The 14651-nt window shown below is 40.8% G+C and overlaps 1 protein-coding gene across 2 annotated transcripts in view; it reads left to right on the plus strand.

Annotated features, from left to right (window-relative positions):
* Positions 1–1306: 1306 nt before the first annotated feature.
* The window catches only part of LOC148031752 (uncharacterized), a 30965-nt gene continuing 17620 nt past the window's right edge, over positions 1307–14651 (plus strand). The window contains exon 1 of one of the 2 annotated variants that reach the window (XM_087685399.1): positions 1307–1865. In XM_087685399.1, coding sequence (XP_087541525.1) covers positions 1606–1865 — 260 coding nt within the window. In that variant the 5' untranslated portion in view covers positions 1307–1605. The remainder of the gene's footprint in view (positions 1866–14651) is intronic. The other variant, XM_087685398.1, reaches the window with a different exon arrangement.

Genomic DNA, 14651 nt, shown 5'->3' on the forward strand with positions numbered 1-14651 from the left:
GAAAAGTAGCCATCCTACAAGAGTTATCAAAGTTTTTCTTCTTCCTTGCATGGCAACACATGACATTCAACCCCCTCTTTTTGAGTTTTTCTCTTGTGAGTAGAGCCCCCATTAAGACTTGCCAAAAAAGGCACAAATCTTGAGTGGTACGGAGACGTTCCAATTGTTTTAGATAGATTGCTCTATCTTGGGTACATTTGTAGATCTTCCCCAGGTTCTTTTGAGTTGGCTACTAGTCATGCCTCGAGGATTTTCCTTATCAATGCACTATGCAAATTTGAAGTTACATTTTTCTTCTTTTGAGTTGGCTACTAGTCATGCCTCGAGGATTTTCCTTATCAATGCACTATGCAAATTTGAAGTAACATTTTTCTTCTTACATTACCAAAATGGAAAATGAGGGCTAGTGTTCTTATCACTCGAGACAAGCTTGTAGCCCCTTAGGTTTTGAGCTACCACATCCCAACCTATTTGGCTCGGGATAGGTTTTTATCCTCCTTCGCATCTTCAAAATTGAGCAACGTGCCTTCATCATTCACCTAATGTGAGGCCTTGTAGCATTTGTGTTTGCTAATGAAGACTCCTCCTTTACTTATGAATTTTGCTAAGGGTGGGGAGAAGGCCCAAGACCGTGAGACATTGTCATCCATTTCTATTTCCTTGATCCCTATTTGCGATGGAATATCATTCAACAACTCCACCTAGGAAGTCACAATATTTGAGATGATGTTGTGACCCTTGAGGCTATTAATTACTTGAGTGGTTGACCAAATTGATGGTGGTGAGATTCCAAGAATTGTTGAGCTTCTTGAGTGGAGTTCAAGTAACCCAATCAACATGTGGGCCCATGGGGTTTCTTGTTGCTAGCATCTTGGAGCAATTTGGCTCTAGGAATCTTGCTCTCTTTATGAATGTCCAACAAATTGAGACCTGTAGGTTGCAATTCCTTTTTTTAAATACATGTATAATGGCGCTAAGTATTTGGACATGTTAGGTTTTCCCTAGAAGAACCTCCAGATTAAGGAATCTTAAAGATTTAGGGATTTGCCATTCCATTGAGTGAGATGTAAGTAAAATGGCAATATTGGGAATATGAAGGGCTTCAAAATTTTGAGCTTAACATGGATGGTGGACCAGGTCATGTAGTTCTGATAGCTTGGCCTTTTGGGTAGCTTCTCACTTTAACATTCTATTCCACGCCAATTGGGAACCCTAAATACCTTTAAACTTCAACATTGAGGTCTGGGAACTTGGAAGCATCTAGGTGCGAAGCGCCTTATATATTTATTACAAGGCGAGGGAGCCAATATGTGGTAGCTTCCCACAATGCTGCATAATGACCTAGGGATCCTTGCGCCACAGACGACCAATACATAGCTGGTATTAATCTAGGTGCGAAGCGCCTTATATTTGTTACAACTTACACGGCGAGCAAGCCGCTATCTGGTAGCTTCCCACGATGCTGCATAATGACCTAGGGATCTTTGCGCCAGACGACCACTACATAGTTGGTATTCATTGTAACGGTAACGCCGTAAGTTTCGTAGAAGAGGGAAAAGGGTTCGAGTTTCAAGGGCCGCCAACCGGGTACCAAGGCAAGAATCAATGGGCTTATCGGACGAGCAACAGGGAGGGGAGGAGGAGGAGGAGGAGGAAGACGAGGCAGCAATGGAGAAGGAGATGGATGTGAAGAAGGAGGACGAGGAGGAGGTGGAAGAGAAAGTTGGAGTTGGAGTCTTGGATGAAGCAGACATTTTGGACCCTAACCCGGATATCCGTGCATTGTTCTGCCACTACAATCAGCTCTACTTCGAGGACAAGCTCCAAGCCTGCACCGTTGATTGGAGCACCAGCCGAATGACCTTGTAAGGAAATGCGCTTCTTCTTCTAAATGATCACACAACCTTCTTCTAAGGGTGCTTTGTTTGCCACAGATCTTGGCTTCATAAGAGTTTTATGGAGGACGAAGCTGATCGTGATGATGCTTACCATTGTTGTTAAGATGTTTGAGCCCCTTTGTGAACGTTTTGCCAAATATATTTGATTCAATTCTAGCCTCTAGGTATGCTTAGCAAAGTATGCCATCAAAACATTGGGAGCTTGACCACACTCAAACTCCCCTGCCTTTGCCTCAATACTAGGTCCTTAGCACACTATACCATCCTAACATTAGGAGCTTGTCCACACTGTAGTGTTCTATCTTTGTTGTGATTTGGTTTCCATATACAAATGGGATTGCTCTCCTGCAGGCCTACAGTGCTAGATACCTGCTGCTTTGCTGTGATCGTGAACAGCACCAATTCGTCCTCTCCATCAACCTGTTCATCGGATCTCAGTCCTCTGATTGCGTGGTCTGCTGCAGTGAACCTGTTGCAGTATTCTAAGTACAAGCCTCTCAATTGCCCCCAATCCTGCCTCTGATTGTGTCCCCAACCTCTTGAAATGTGAGCCTTTTATAGGCAGGCTAGGAATTTGCGGACTGTCAGGTCCGACTAGGATGGTTAACAGCATGGGCAGCTTGACATTTCCCTTCTCGACCAATGACGCCACTGTGCGCCTATTCACTATTTTTGCACCTGACCACCCCCGCCCCCCCCCCCCCCCCCCCCCCCCCCCCCCTCTTCCCGTTATGGCTGCCCTTTTTGGCCCACCATTGTACATGCTGTATTCAGTTGTGACCGGTAAATACCAAGTCTAGCACAATTAAACTATAGGCTAGTTTCAAGTTTTGTTAGAGCCCGTTTGTACTTGAGTTTCACTTCCAACCCAAATTAGGCTTGAGCTTGAGTGTTTGTCTATTTCAATTATGAGTGAAACTAGCAATTTTCCAGCTTGAGTGTAAAATAAGAGCTGCCATAATGTGGAAGAAAAAGTAGGCAGATCACACTAAGGCAGACTTGCAAAAATAATTAGCACAAAGAAAAGTGCTTGACTAATCAAGATAGAGAAGATGCTACACAGGCTCTTCCATAGGCTCCGCAAGTGTGAGGTGACTTACTTGAGCCAAGGCAACATTAGCGTTGAAGTGTCTTATGGGTACAGGTGCCCTATATAGGATGTGTGTGTATTGTCCTAGATGGACTTTGGCGGCCCTTTTCTTGGCAACATGGTTCTTTATTTGGTGCATTTTGATGGCTGATTGGCATATGCTGGCTGACTTGCTCCTCTTTTTAATGCTATTCATATGGCCTCTCTTCCACGCTCTCATTTACTGAGTTGCTGGATATGTGTAAAAACATGGATCTAGAACATGGCTTGAGACGGAAGCTATGGAGGTTGGAAGAGAGAGCGAGTTCATGAAGACAATGCCATGGCTGACTGTTACACAAGTGAATTAGATTCCAAGATGGAAGCTTGGACTCATAAACATAGTGGACATCGAGAGGCTGTAACAGGGGCCTCACAAAGTGTACAGAGGCTGTAGTACAGGGCTACATGAGGAGTTTACAAGTTTATGTCCAAAGCATTAAGGCTAGGCAATACAAGGCTAAAAAAGTCTATCCAAATAAAAGGACTGATGAGGTTTGTCCTTCTCTTGGTGGTCTTCTTCTTTTTCTTCTTTTGCTCCATGTTCTTCTTTTTCTTTAACAACAATTAGATAGGTCTTTTGGGACCTCTTTTTGGCGTGACAGAACTTCTCGGTGTGTCTGATCCTTTTGCAAAAGGCACAGAAAAGTTGGTACTTGTTGCCAACATATACATCAATGGAGAGCCCGCAATGCCACCACCAATGTTGAGTTGATGCAAGGATTGCTTCTTGAGTTTCACTCTCAGTTATAGCACTTTCCACTTACGTCAGAGCGTTGGAGTCATCTTCTTGACTGCTATGTGACCTGAGATCGTACTCGGCGCATAAATCTGGACTTTGAGCTTCAAGAGTTCTCTATTAAGGAAGGGGATGATATGAAAGTCAAGCTGACTGAATATAGGCAGTTGCTTGTTGAGTTTGCTACTATTGGCTCTCCAAAGTCAGACGATGATCAGGTTACGTTTTTCTTGAATAAGTTGCCTGCAAAATCATCGCCTCTGTAGTCTTGGTAGGCCATTGGGCAATCGCCGTGTACCCTTTGTCCATTGCCCTGGTTGCTTTGGGGTGGGATGCTTTGGGGTAAGTAGAAATCAAAGTGGCTGGCTTAACCTTTTGGCTCAGTTTTGGGCTTGAGAGGGGGTGTTGAGCTAAAACATGCTTTCTAGCTGATTAGCATTCTTAAATAGTCCCAAAACACACTTAATTAATGAAAAACCCTAAAACAGGGAGCTGTTCGAGAGAGTTTCAGTGGTCTCCCAAAAACCCTAATTTTTGGGACACCCTTCAACATCTATAAATAGACAGGCTGCCTCCATTCAGCCTTATCCCTCCCGTGTAGGTTTCTCACCTTTGTGTGTAGATCTCAGCCATCAGTCTCCCACCACGTGGTGGTCCACCTTCGCGACTACTGCCATCACCTTGTTCTACTACGGCGTTTTATTGTTGTGTTGTACTAGGGTGTTTTGCTGCGGCGTTCTATTGCTGCATTTTATTGCCGCGTTTTATTGCGACGTTCTATTGCGGCATTCTACTGCTATGTTTTGTTGCTTCGTCCCTATCATCAGGCATCATCCTTTGTAGTCGTCTCAATCTCCTCACACTTTGGTGATCAGCGTTTGGTGTTTCTCTTGTTCGGTATTTAAGAATTCCATGGAGTTCAAGTTAATTAGTTGGTACATGGTAGGTGATAAGTAGTGGTCAGCTAGTGAAACTCTTGGTCATCATGTAGAGAGGCATTGATGGTGTGGCATCTTGGGTAACTTAGATGTACTGTGTTGGGTTTACTAGGTGCTTTTATAGCTTTGCCTATAGTCGTTCTCATCATCTAAGAATGGCAATTCAATGGTTGCCAATACATGCATACAATCATGCTCATCCTCAAGGCAAGGAATATACTTAGTCAAGGGTTTATGGTCGCACTTTCATTGTAAGTCACCCTTTAGCATTGCAGAGATAGCATCAAGGTCAACTGGTGAGGTTTTCCAAGTATCCATCTCTACTCAAACAACTTTTGTCCTACTGCTCAAGAATATCAGACCATTACTCCAATTCTTTATCACTCAGGCACTTCTCATCCATGGCCTTTCTAACAGAATACCGTAGTAGTTCACTTCCTTCATAACTATGAAGTTAATTGAGAATTGGATGCTCTGCCCTTGAGTATGTGTACACTCTTACATTCATTTGCAATATTCATTCACTTTAGAGTTGTGTTCTTCTCTCCCTTCTTTTGTTTGTGTTTGAGTTTCTGTGTTTGAGTTTTGAGTTTTGTGCTTAGGGTTTGAGTTTTGTCTTCTGTGTCTGTGTTTGTCTCTTTGTGTTTCTGTCGTGGTCGTACATTCTGTGTTTCCTCAGTGCAAACCCTAGCAGTTTTCTTCACAACCCATATTTGACATAGCAAATGCATGTTTTAATTCAGCTTTGAAATTTGCAATTTTTGCTTTTGAAGGTCGAGTGAGTAGCATGTCATCTACATAAAGAATGATAAATAGCAAGTTCTCCCCTTCATTCTTAATGTATAGAGTGGGAACAGTTGGATTGGTTTTGAAACCTTTGCTGGCCAAATATGCATCAATTTCAGAGTACCATGCACGAGAAGCCTGTCTGAGACCATAAAGAGCTTTGTTTAGCTTGCATACCATGTGCTCTTTTCCTTTAACCACAAACCTTGGAGGTTGTGACACAAACATCCTCGTGCAAATCCCCATTCGAGAATGCTATCTTAATGTCCAACTGATGTACCTTCAAATCATAATTTGCAACCATAGCAATTACACATCTCATTGTATTCATACGGGATGTAGGAGCAAAAGTCTCTTCATAATCCATGCCCTTCTTCTGTGCATAGCCTTTTACTACCAACCATGCTTTGTACTTGTTAATGGTACCATCAACCTTGAATTTTAAAAACCCATTTTGTGCCAATAGACTTCTTGCCAAGTGGTAAATGCACAAGATCCCATGTAGAGTTAGTGGCAATAGAGACTCATCTTGCATGGCTTGCATCTAATGTACATCTTGCTGAGCTTCGTCCAAGGAAGTAGGCTCATCATCATCCAACAGTGAGCTCACAAATACATGCTCATCACAATCGTCTACTTCTGTAAAATCAGTCAAATGGGCTTCCCTTGCATCATGTGCTGCATGTCTAGCAGCCCTTTTGGTGCGCTCAAGGAAAGGAACATTCATTTTACTCTCCTAGAGAGTTCGTAACAGCCATTTCAGGACTGTTTTTGCAGCCCTTTCGTGCTGTACTGCATCTTCCATTGCATGTGGTAAACTATAATCAATATCTTGCTATTCATACACACGTAGTGCAGCAACAGCTTGCTGTATTATGTCTGTCGGGCCATTTACAACGGGCAAGGACTCCAAAGAAAGTGGCAAGAGACCCTCAAAGACATCACCAATGTCATGGGTGGCTGGCATTTGAAAGTGATCATGTGAAAATACAGCATTTTCATCAAATATGACATTCCTATTGACAAAAACTTTCTTTGTGCATGGGTCATACAAGCGATAGCCCTTGCTTTCCGAAGTATAGCTAGTAAATATGTATTTTAGAGCCTTGTCATCAAGCTTCCCACGAAGCTCTTTCGGAACATATGCATAGTCTATGCAACCAAATACCGGAAAGTAGTCAACCTTGGGCTTCTTGCCATTCCAAGCTTAACAAGGTGATCTCGTCTTTAGTGCCTTAGTAGGTGCACGATTCAACACATGATTTGCACACTGAAGGCCTTCTAGCCAAAATTTATGAGCTAGTCCCTTGCTTTTGAGCATACGAGTCATCTCCATAAGAGTGCCATTCTTCCTTTTAGCAATACCATTTTGTTGAGAAGTCATTCTAACAGTGGCTTGATACGTAATGCCATGATTAAGCAAATATGTCTTAAAAGCACGAGACATAAATGAAAGGTAGAAGATAGTTTTAAGATAGACCTAGCTCTAACACAACTAGAGTAATTGTCTCTAACTCTAAGAGTGGTGACACAACTTATAACTTTAGTTGTATTCACACCAAGAACTGAAAAAGAACTAAAGACTAAAACATTGGGCACTGCCCATAGAATTGGCAAATTCTAACAATGTATATATTTTCAAATGATATTTATGTATGTTGTTCCCTCCCCCATTCCACCCCTCGTCCTCGTTTCTTGCTTGTAGTCGTCTCCCGTTCTTGACCTTGTCCTTGTCCCCGTTTTCATTCCTGTCCTCGTCCTTGTTTCTCTTTCCCATTTCATTTTACTATGTTGGATGCCTACTCTCAAGAACTCAAAGATTTATTGCATAAGATGAATGTCTTGGATTGCTTGATGGTCATTTCCATGTAATTGAGGATCGTTTATTCTATTGGATCACATAAAATAATTTACATGTGATTTCAGCAATGGAGTTTAGTCAATGTTTTTTAGATCCAATTGTTACTACTTGTTGAGCCGTGCTTGGCACCATCAGCCATTGCCAGCTATTAGACTACCTCCTCCTGCTTGGGTTTGATCCTCATCAATGAAGTGATAGTTGGCAGTGTATCTCCACTCCTTTAGGCGGCCTTTTGGAGCTTGCGTTTGATTCTCATCAGTGAGGTGACAGTTGGCAGTGCACCTCCACTCCTTTAGGTGACCTTCTGGAGCTTGTGCTTGGTCCTCCCTTTTGCAGGTGATAGTTGGTTGTGATCCTTCTCCTCCACTAGTGCATTTGCAGCTCTCTAGTGTTGCCACCTTTCTCAAGCATCATCCTTTGTAGTTGCCTCAGTCTTCTCACGCTCTGGTGATCAGTGTTTGCTGTTTCCCATACTCTGTCACTTCGACTGGTGGTGACAACACTTGGGATCCATCTCTGGTGGATGTCACTCTCCGACACTCCATTGCTCTGTTCATGGGTATTCTGTACACTCTCACATTCATTTATAGCATTCATTCACTTCAGAGTTTTTTCTCTATGTAGTTGTCTCTATGTTTGAGTTTTAAGTTTTGCCTGGTGTTTTGCATTAAGGGTTTGAGTTTCACTTGTCATTGTCAATGAGTCTTTGTGTTTCAGTTATGGTCATACATGCCATGTTTCCTCAATGTAAACCCTAGCTTGTGGAGGCTATCAAAGCCGGTGCTCTTCTAAAGAGTATTCTATGGTGATTGTGGAGGCTAGTCTTTTTGCGGGACTCACACACGACTCAATTCTAACTCATAATGTCTCAGGCACCTTCTTCTAGGGATCCTATGTGTCAAAAGTGGATGTAGTGATGGAAGTGTAGAAAACTGCTATAGTAGATTGTTGAACACGAGACTAAGGAAAGAGAAACATTGCAAAAGAAAAGAATACTACAAAGAGAACTCAGAAGCAAAGAGATTCTTGGGAAATGGAATCCATATACCAAGATATGAGACAATACAGATCCAATATGAGTCATTGGTTGTCAAGGCACTAACATTGGCTCTCTCTCCACCAAAATTTGAGGAGGTGAATGATACAATGTGGAGAAGGGAGTGGCCATAATATATAGACCAAATCTAAGTCATAAATGATGTTAGGTTGACCAACAATAAATGCCTCAAACACCATAAAAATGACAAATATTCTTCTAGGGATCCTATGTGTCAAAAGTGGATGTAGTGATGGAAGCGTAGAAAACTGCTATAGTAGATTGTTGAACACGAGACTAAGGAAAGAGAAATATTGCAAAAGAAAAGAATACTACAAAGAGAACTCAGAAGCAAAGAGATTCTTGGGAAATGGAATCCCTATACCAAGATATGAGACAATACAGATCCAATATGAGTCATTGGTTGTCAAGGCACTAACACTGGCTTTCTCTCTCCACCAAAATTTGAGGAGATGAATGATACAATGTGGAGAAGGGAGTGGCCATAATATATAGACCAAATCTAAGTCATAAATGATGTTAGGTTGGCCAACAATAAATGCCTCAAATACTATAAAAATGACAAATATAAAATGCATGAAATATCTAGAATGTGCATAGCCCTCTCTAACATGCATAGTCTCATATATGAATTGATATATCCACTAACACCTTCTCGGAGATCATGGGTGATGTGTTATAATATAATGATGCAATGATAAGAACCCATCAAAGAACCATTGATAGCCAAGTAGTGAGTAACTAGATTGTTGAGAAAATACTCCTTTAGTTTACACACTTTATTTAGGGTTTTGCATTGAAAGTTCCAAAAAAGTCCGGTGTCCATATTTTGGCTACTTTTTCAATGGGTGTCCACATAGTGATGTGGCACCCTAGATAGCTTATGCCTATAAATAGGTAGTCACTTTGTTCATTCGAACCTCTCTTCTTAGTCATTCTTGACCACCTTCTTCAATCACCACTACCACTTTCCTTCTCACTGGCCCCTTCCAGTGCCCTCACACCCCTTTAAGAGGATATCGTGGTTCGAGGCTTGTGATTCCCTTCACCCTTCCTCTTTTGCTTTAGGCTCCTTGTTCTGGATTTAGGCCTTGCGTTTGGAGCATCTTCCACCTAGTGTCACCATCATTTGCTTGGCATCAATATCCTTTTCCATTGGACTCCTTCACTTCTGTTTTTTAGTGTGGAGATCTTCTTCTTACCTGGCGTCATCGTCTCCAGCTTGGCATCAACATCTTAGCCTTTGGCGATAGTCTACATCACCAAGCGCTAGTGATTTCATCGCTCATCTATCATAGGATTGTTTGGATCCTTCTTTTTGTAGCTTGGCTTCTCCTCCATCATCTGGCGTCACTCGTCCATTATAGGGGCTGTTGGGACTTGCGTTTTTACAACATGGCTCCTCCTTCATCACCTGGTATCATTCGTTTGTCATAGGGGCTGTTGGGACTTGCATTTTTGTAGCATGGCTTCTCCTCCATCACTTGGCATCACTTGTATGTCACAAAGGTTGTTGGGACTTGCGTTTTTGCAATCTGGCTCATCCTTCATTATCTGGCGTCATCATTATCCACTTGGCGTCAACATTTGGATTGCTCTCCCTTCGTTTGACAAGTTCGACATTCTAGGATTTGCGTTTTGTTGCCGAGGTCACTCTTTGGCATCAGAGGAGTGCGGATCGCTCCCTTGATAGCTGGTGATTATCTTCCACGTCTCTGACGGCATTAGAGGACTGTGGTCCACTCCCTCAACAACTGCCCTTCACCTTCCAGTGATTACTTTGATAGCTCATTGCTAGAGGATTGTGTTTTGTTCCCTTCTCTGTGTAGATTCCCATAGGTGTTGCCGCATGATTCATACAAGACAATGTAGTTATCTTTTGAGCTTTAGCTCCACTATATCAACTTTTCTTCTCATAGCATGATTTACTGCATCATCACCTTGTTCTTCTCGTGTCTTTGAGTTTCTCTTCTCTCTTAATGTTAACATGGTATCAGAATATACCTGCTATTCTTGACACAGCCCACCGCTAAGATGCCTCGTAGAGAATCTGATATCAATGTTGATTGTGCTAGCTGTTGAAAAAAAAGGAAAATCATAGCAGCTCTCAATACCTGCCAACAATGTCTCGCAATAGTATACAAGACTATCCTGTCAGAAATGCCTCTGAATATATGTGAACATGGATTCTCCAAACGGCCAAAGTGTGCCCTCATGTGAGCACAAGACTAGGAGCCAATGTTGCTGTCTGTCAAATAACCAGCTCATCATGAACTTGAATGTCAATCCCATCTTTGAGATTTGAACTTGTTAGACTTTGGTCAATGCATTAGGGAAATTTCTCTCTGGAACTTTTGAGTTTTAAGTTTTGCATTTAAGGTTTGAGTTTTTCTTGTTATTGTTTGAGGTATTTCAGAAGTGGTTATATATGTCGTGTTTTCTTAGTGCAAACCCTAGTATATCTTCATACTACTTATATTTGTTTTCTTGAAAAATTTCAATTGTTTGATTATCAATGTAATTCACTTTTTAAAACAATAATCTTAATATAATTTTAAATGTAAGTGAGTATTTGGATTCTATATTACATGAGTATGCTGATGTTTTTCCGTTTGAGCTACCTAGCAGACTTTCGCCGTCTCCCGAAACCTTAGACCACAAGATTGAAACCTTGCTTGATAGCCATTCCGTTGTCTCTCGGCAACCTCATAGGTTATGCTCAAAAGGGAGAGACAAGATAGCCAGGCAACTTTAGGACTATTTGACTAAGGGTTATATTGAGCCAAGTAAATCCTTAGGGGGTGTCCCTGTTTTTCTTGTAAAAAAAAAGGATGACATGATATGCTTTTGTGTCGATTACAAAGGTCTCAATAAGGCGATGATCAAGAATAAATATCTGTTGTTGTGGATGGATGACCTTATAGATCGACTTTGTGGTGTGCGTTATTTCATTAGAATCCATCTAAAATTTGGATACCATTAAATATGAATAGCTTCAGAGGATGTCCCGAAAACTGGGTTTGGAACACGGTATGGACATTATCAGTTTTTGGTCCTATCTTTTGGATGGACCAGTGTTCCCACAACTTCCAATAGATGATGAACGATCTATTTTGTTTGTAGCTCGAAAAGTAAATAGTCATATTTCTCTGCGACATTCTTATTTATAGTAAATCGTTGGAGGAGGATGCCAAATACTTGCATATCGTCTTACATCTCTTAAGATAAGTGCTTGACCAATGCTATAACTTTCCAATAGATGATGAGTAATCTATTTTGTTTGTAGCTAGAAAAGTAAATAGTCATTTTTCTTTGTGACATTCTTGTTTATTGTAAATCGTTGGAAAAGGATGTCAAATACTTATATATCGTCTTACGTCTCTTAAGATAAGTGCAATTGTTTGCTAAATTGTCCAAGTGCGAATTCTTTCGCATGGAGTTGCTATACCTTGGTCACATCATCTCGATTGATGGTATGTGGATTGATCCTGAAAAGCTACTAGTAGTGCTTGATTGGTCTATTCTGGGGACCATAAGGCAAGTAAAATATTTTTTAGGTTTTATTGGATTTTTTGGAAAATTCATTTAGAACTATGCTCATATTGTTGAATCCTTAATATGTTTGCTTAAGGGTATTCGAAGCAAAAAAAAAAACACGTTAGTTCACTTGGCGAGCCTATCTTTTGGATTTACCAACACTCCTGCAACTTTCCAATAGATGACGAATGATCTATTTCGTCTATATCTAGAAAAGTGAATAGTTGTTTTCCTTGACGACATCCTTATTTATTGTAAATTGTTGGAGGAGCATGTCAAACACTTCCGTATCGTTTTACATTTCTTAAGACGAGAGCAATTGTTTGCTAAATTGTCCAAGTGCGAATTCTTTTGCATGGAGTTATTATACCTTGGTCACATAATCTCGATTGATGGCATTTAGATTAATCCCAAAAAGATACAAGTAGTGCTTGATTGGCCTATTTGGGGGACCATAAGGCAAGTAAAATCTTTTTTAGCTTTATTGGAATTTTTGGAAAATTCATTAAGGACTATGCTTATATTGTTGAATCCTTAACATGTTGCTTAAGGATATCCAAAGTAAAAAGAAGCACGTTAGTCCGCTCGTTGTTTGGACCAGTGAGCTCAATTAATGTTTTCAAACATTGAAACTACTTGTTACCACTACATCGATGTTTCAGATTATCGATCCGAATAAACCTTTTGAGGTTCATATGGATATGAGCTATTATGTTTTAGGTGTTGTCCTTTATCAGGATGATTGGCCTATTGCATTCGAGAACCGCAAGCTCGCCAATGCCCAAATATGTTATACCATCCAAGAGAAGAAATTGGTGTTGGTCGTCCATGTGCTTAAAGTATGGGGTCATTATTTGTACGACGCTTGATTTATTATTTGGATGGACTACCTACTCATTGAAATCTATGTAATTAGCTTGATCTCCATGGTTACAAAGCAAGATGGGTGGAGCTTTTGCAAGAATTTAACTTCGAAATTCATTATAGGAAGGGCGCAACTAATATGGTTGCGGATGCTCTTAGTTGAGTTGAAGTTAATGCCTTGTTGTTCTCCTAAGTTTCGACAGATTTCTTTCTCTGAGTGTCACCAAAGTAATCTTTACTTTGGTAAGATCTGGAAACTAGTTCATGAGGGACCTAGTAGCCTAAGAAGCTTAGGCAATTCGGATGTCGAAGATTGGCTACTGAGAGGAAGATGTCGGAAAAGTATTCCATTTGGAATGGATTGCCTTTTAAATAAGGCAAATGATGTATGCCTAATGATTAAGATATTGCAAGAAAGTTCTATACGAGTGTCATGATCCGCCAAGCATTGGACACCTTGGCATACATCAAACTTTGGCCTTGGTTATCCATTATTTCTATTGGCTGCATATTAAGACTATGGTTGAGTCTTATTTGTGCAGTGCTTGTTGCAATGTTAGCTTAACAAAGTTGAACGATACAAACAGGTAGGGATGTTGCATCCTTTACAAATCCTTCATAAGAAATAGAGTAGTATTTCTATGGATTTTGTGGTGGGATTGCCCTATATGAATCGAGGTCAAGATGCAATTTGGTTGCTGTTGGCCGATTGACGAAAATGGCTCGATTCATTTCTAGAGAGAGAACTATGAAAAGCCATGAGTTGGTTGGTCTCTTTGTCGAACAACTTTATAGACTTTATTGTTTGCTCGATGAAATAGTTAGTGATCGGGATCCTAAGTTTACTAGCCATTTCTAGCAAATGGTCTTGGTCTTTCAAAATTTGGAAGCCTGATTGTCCTTGTCATTTTTTGGAACATCCAAAAATTGATGGGCAGACCGAAGGGACAAATCAAACCATGGAGGAAATGCTTTGTGCATATGTCTCCCCCAGACAATCTAATTGGGAGTATTATCTTCCTTAGATTGAGTTTGCTTATAATAGCGCTAAGCATTTAGCTACTAGATATAGCCCACCATTTATGCTTATGTATGCTTATGAGTCGAAATCACTGATTGCCACAAAGCTCAAGGGGGTGAAAATGTGGTCCTTTCTAGATTACGGAGAAGATTAGTAGCGTATCCTACGAGTTGAATTTTTACCTTTGGAAATCCAAGTTACCTTTTGTTCCATGTGAGTTGTTTAAAACAATGACTAGGACAAGGCGAATAGATTGTCCCAATTGAGGAAGTCCAATTGGGAAGTCTCGTAACTCGAGGATATTGCTTGTTATGTTCCACTTGAACGCAAATTGGTTCTTGACCTTAGGACTGACTTGAGTACTTGGTCAAGTGGAAAAACTACTTGGAGGTCGAGACTACTTGGGAGTTGGTACGTTCATTGAAGAGTTGTTTTCCTCACTTTATTCCTGAGGATATTGTTGAGGATAGCAATCAATCACAAGGGGGGAAATGTTATGTCCCTAGATATCTAGATGGGTGCTAGTAGTATTGGTCACGGTGGTTGTGCTAATGCATTTGCTTTTATGCTCCTCTCATTGATGGAACTTTGGTTGTGCTATGATTTTAAGGATTGTTTGCCTTGCTTCTACTCGAGGATGTGTGTTTTGCAAGTTATTCCAGCCTTGTATTCTCATTGGATCTTAGGGGATTCTATGCTACATATAGGTTATATGCCATAGTGGACATCTATTTTGTGGTGACGAGATGACCATCTTGATGCTTGTTTTCATGTTTTGACTTGCTAAGGTAGTGGCATTTGTGGTTCCACATGATCTTCTC

This window comes from Lygodium microphyllum, chromosome 9 (genome assembly GCF_053477565.2).
Source record: "Lygodium microphyllum isolate KBCC chromosome 9, Lygodium_microphyllum_v1.1.10, whole genome shotgun sequence".
NCBI lineage: Eukaryota > Viridiplantae > Streptophyta > Polypodiopsida > Schizaeales > Lygodiaceae > Lygodium > Lygodium microphyllum.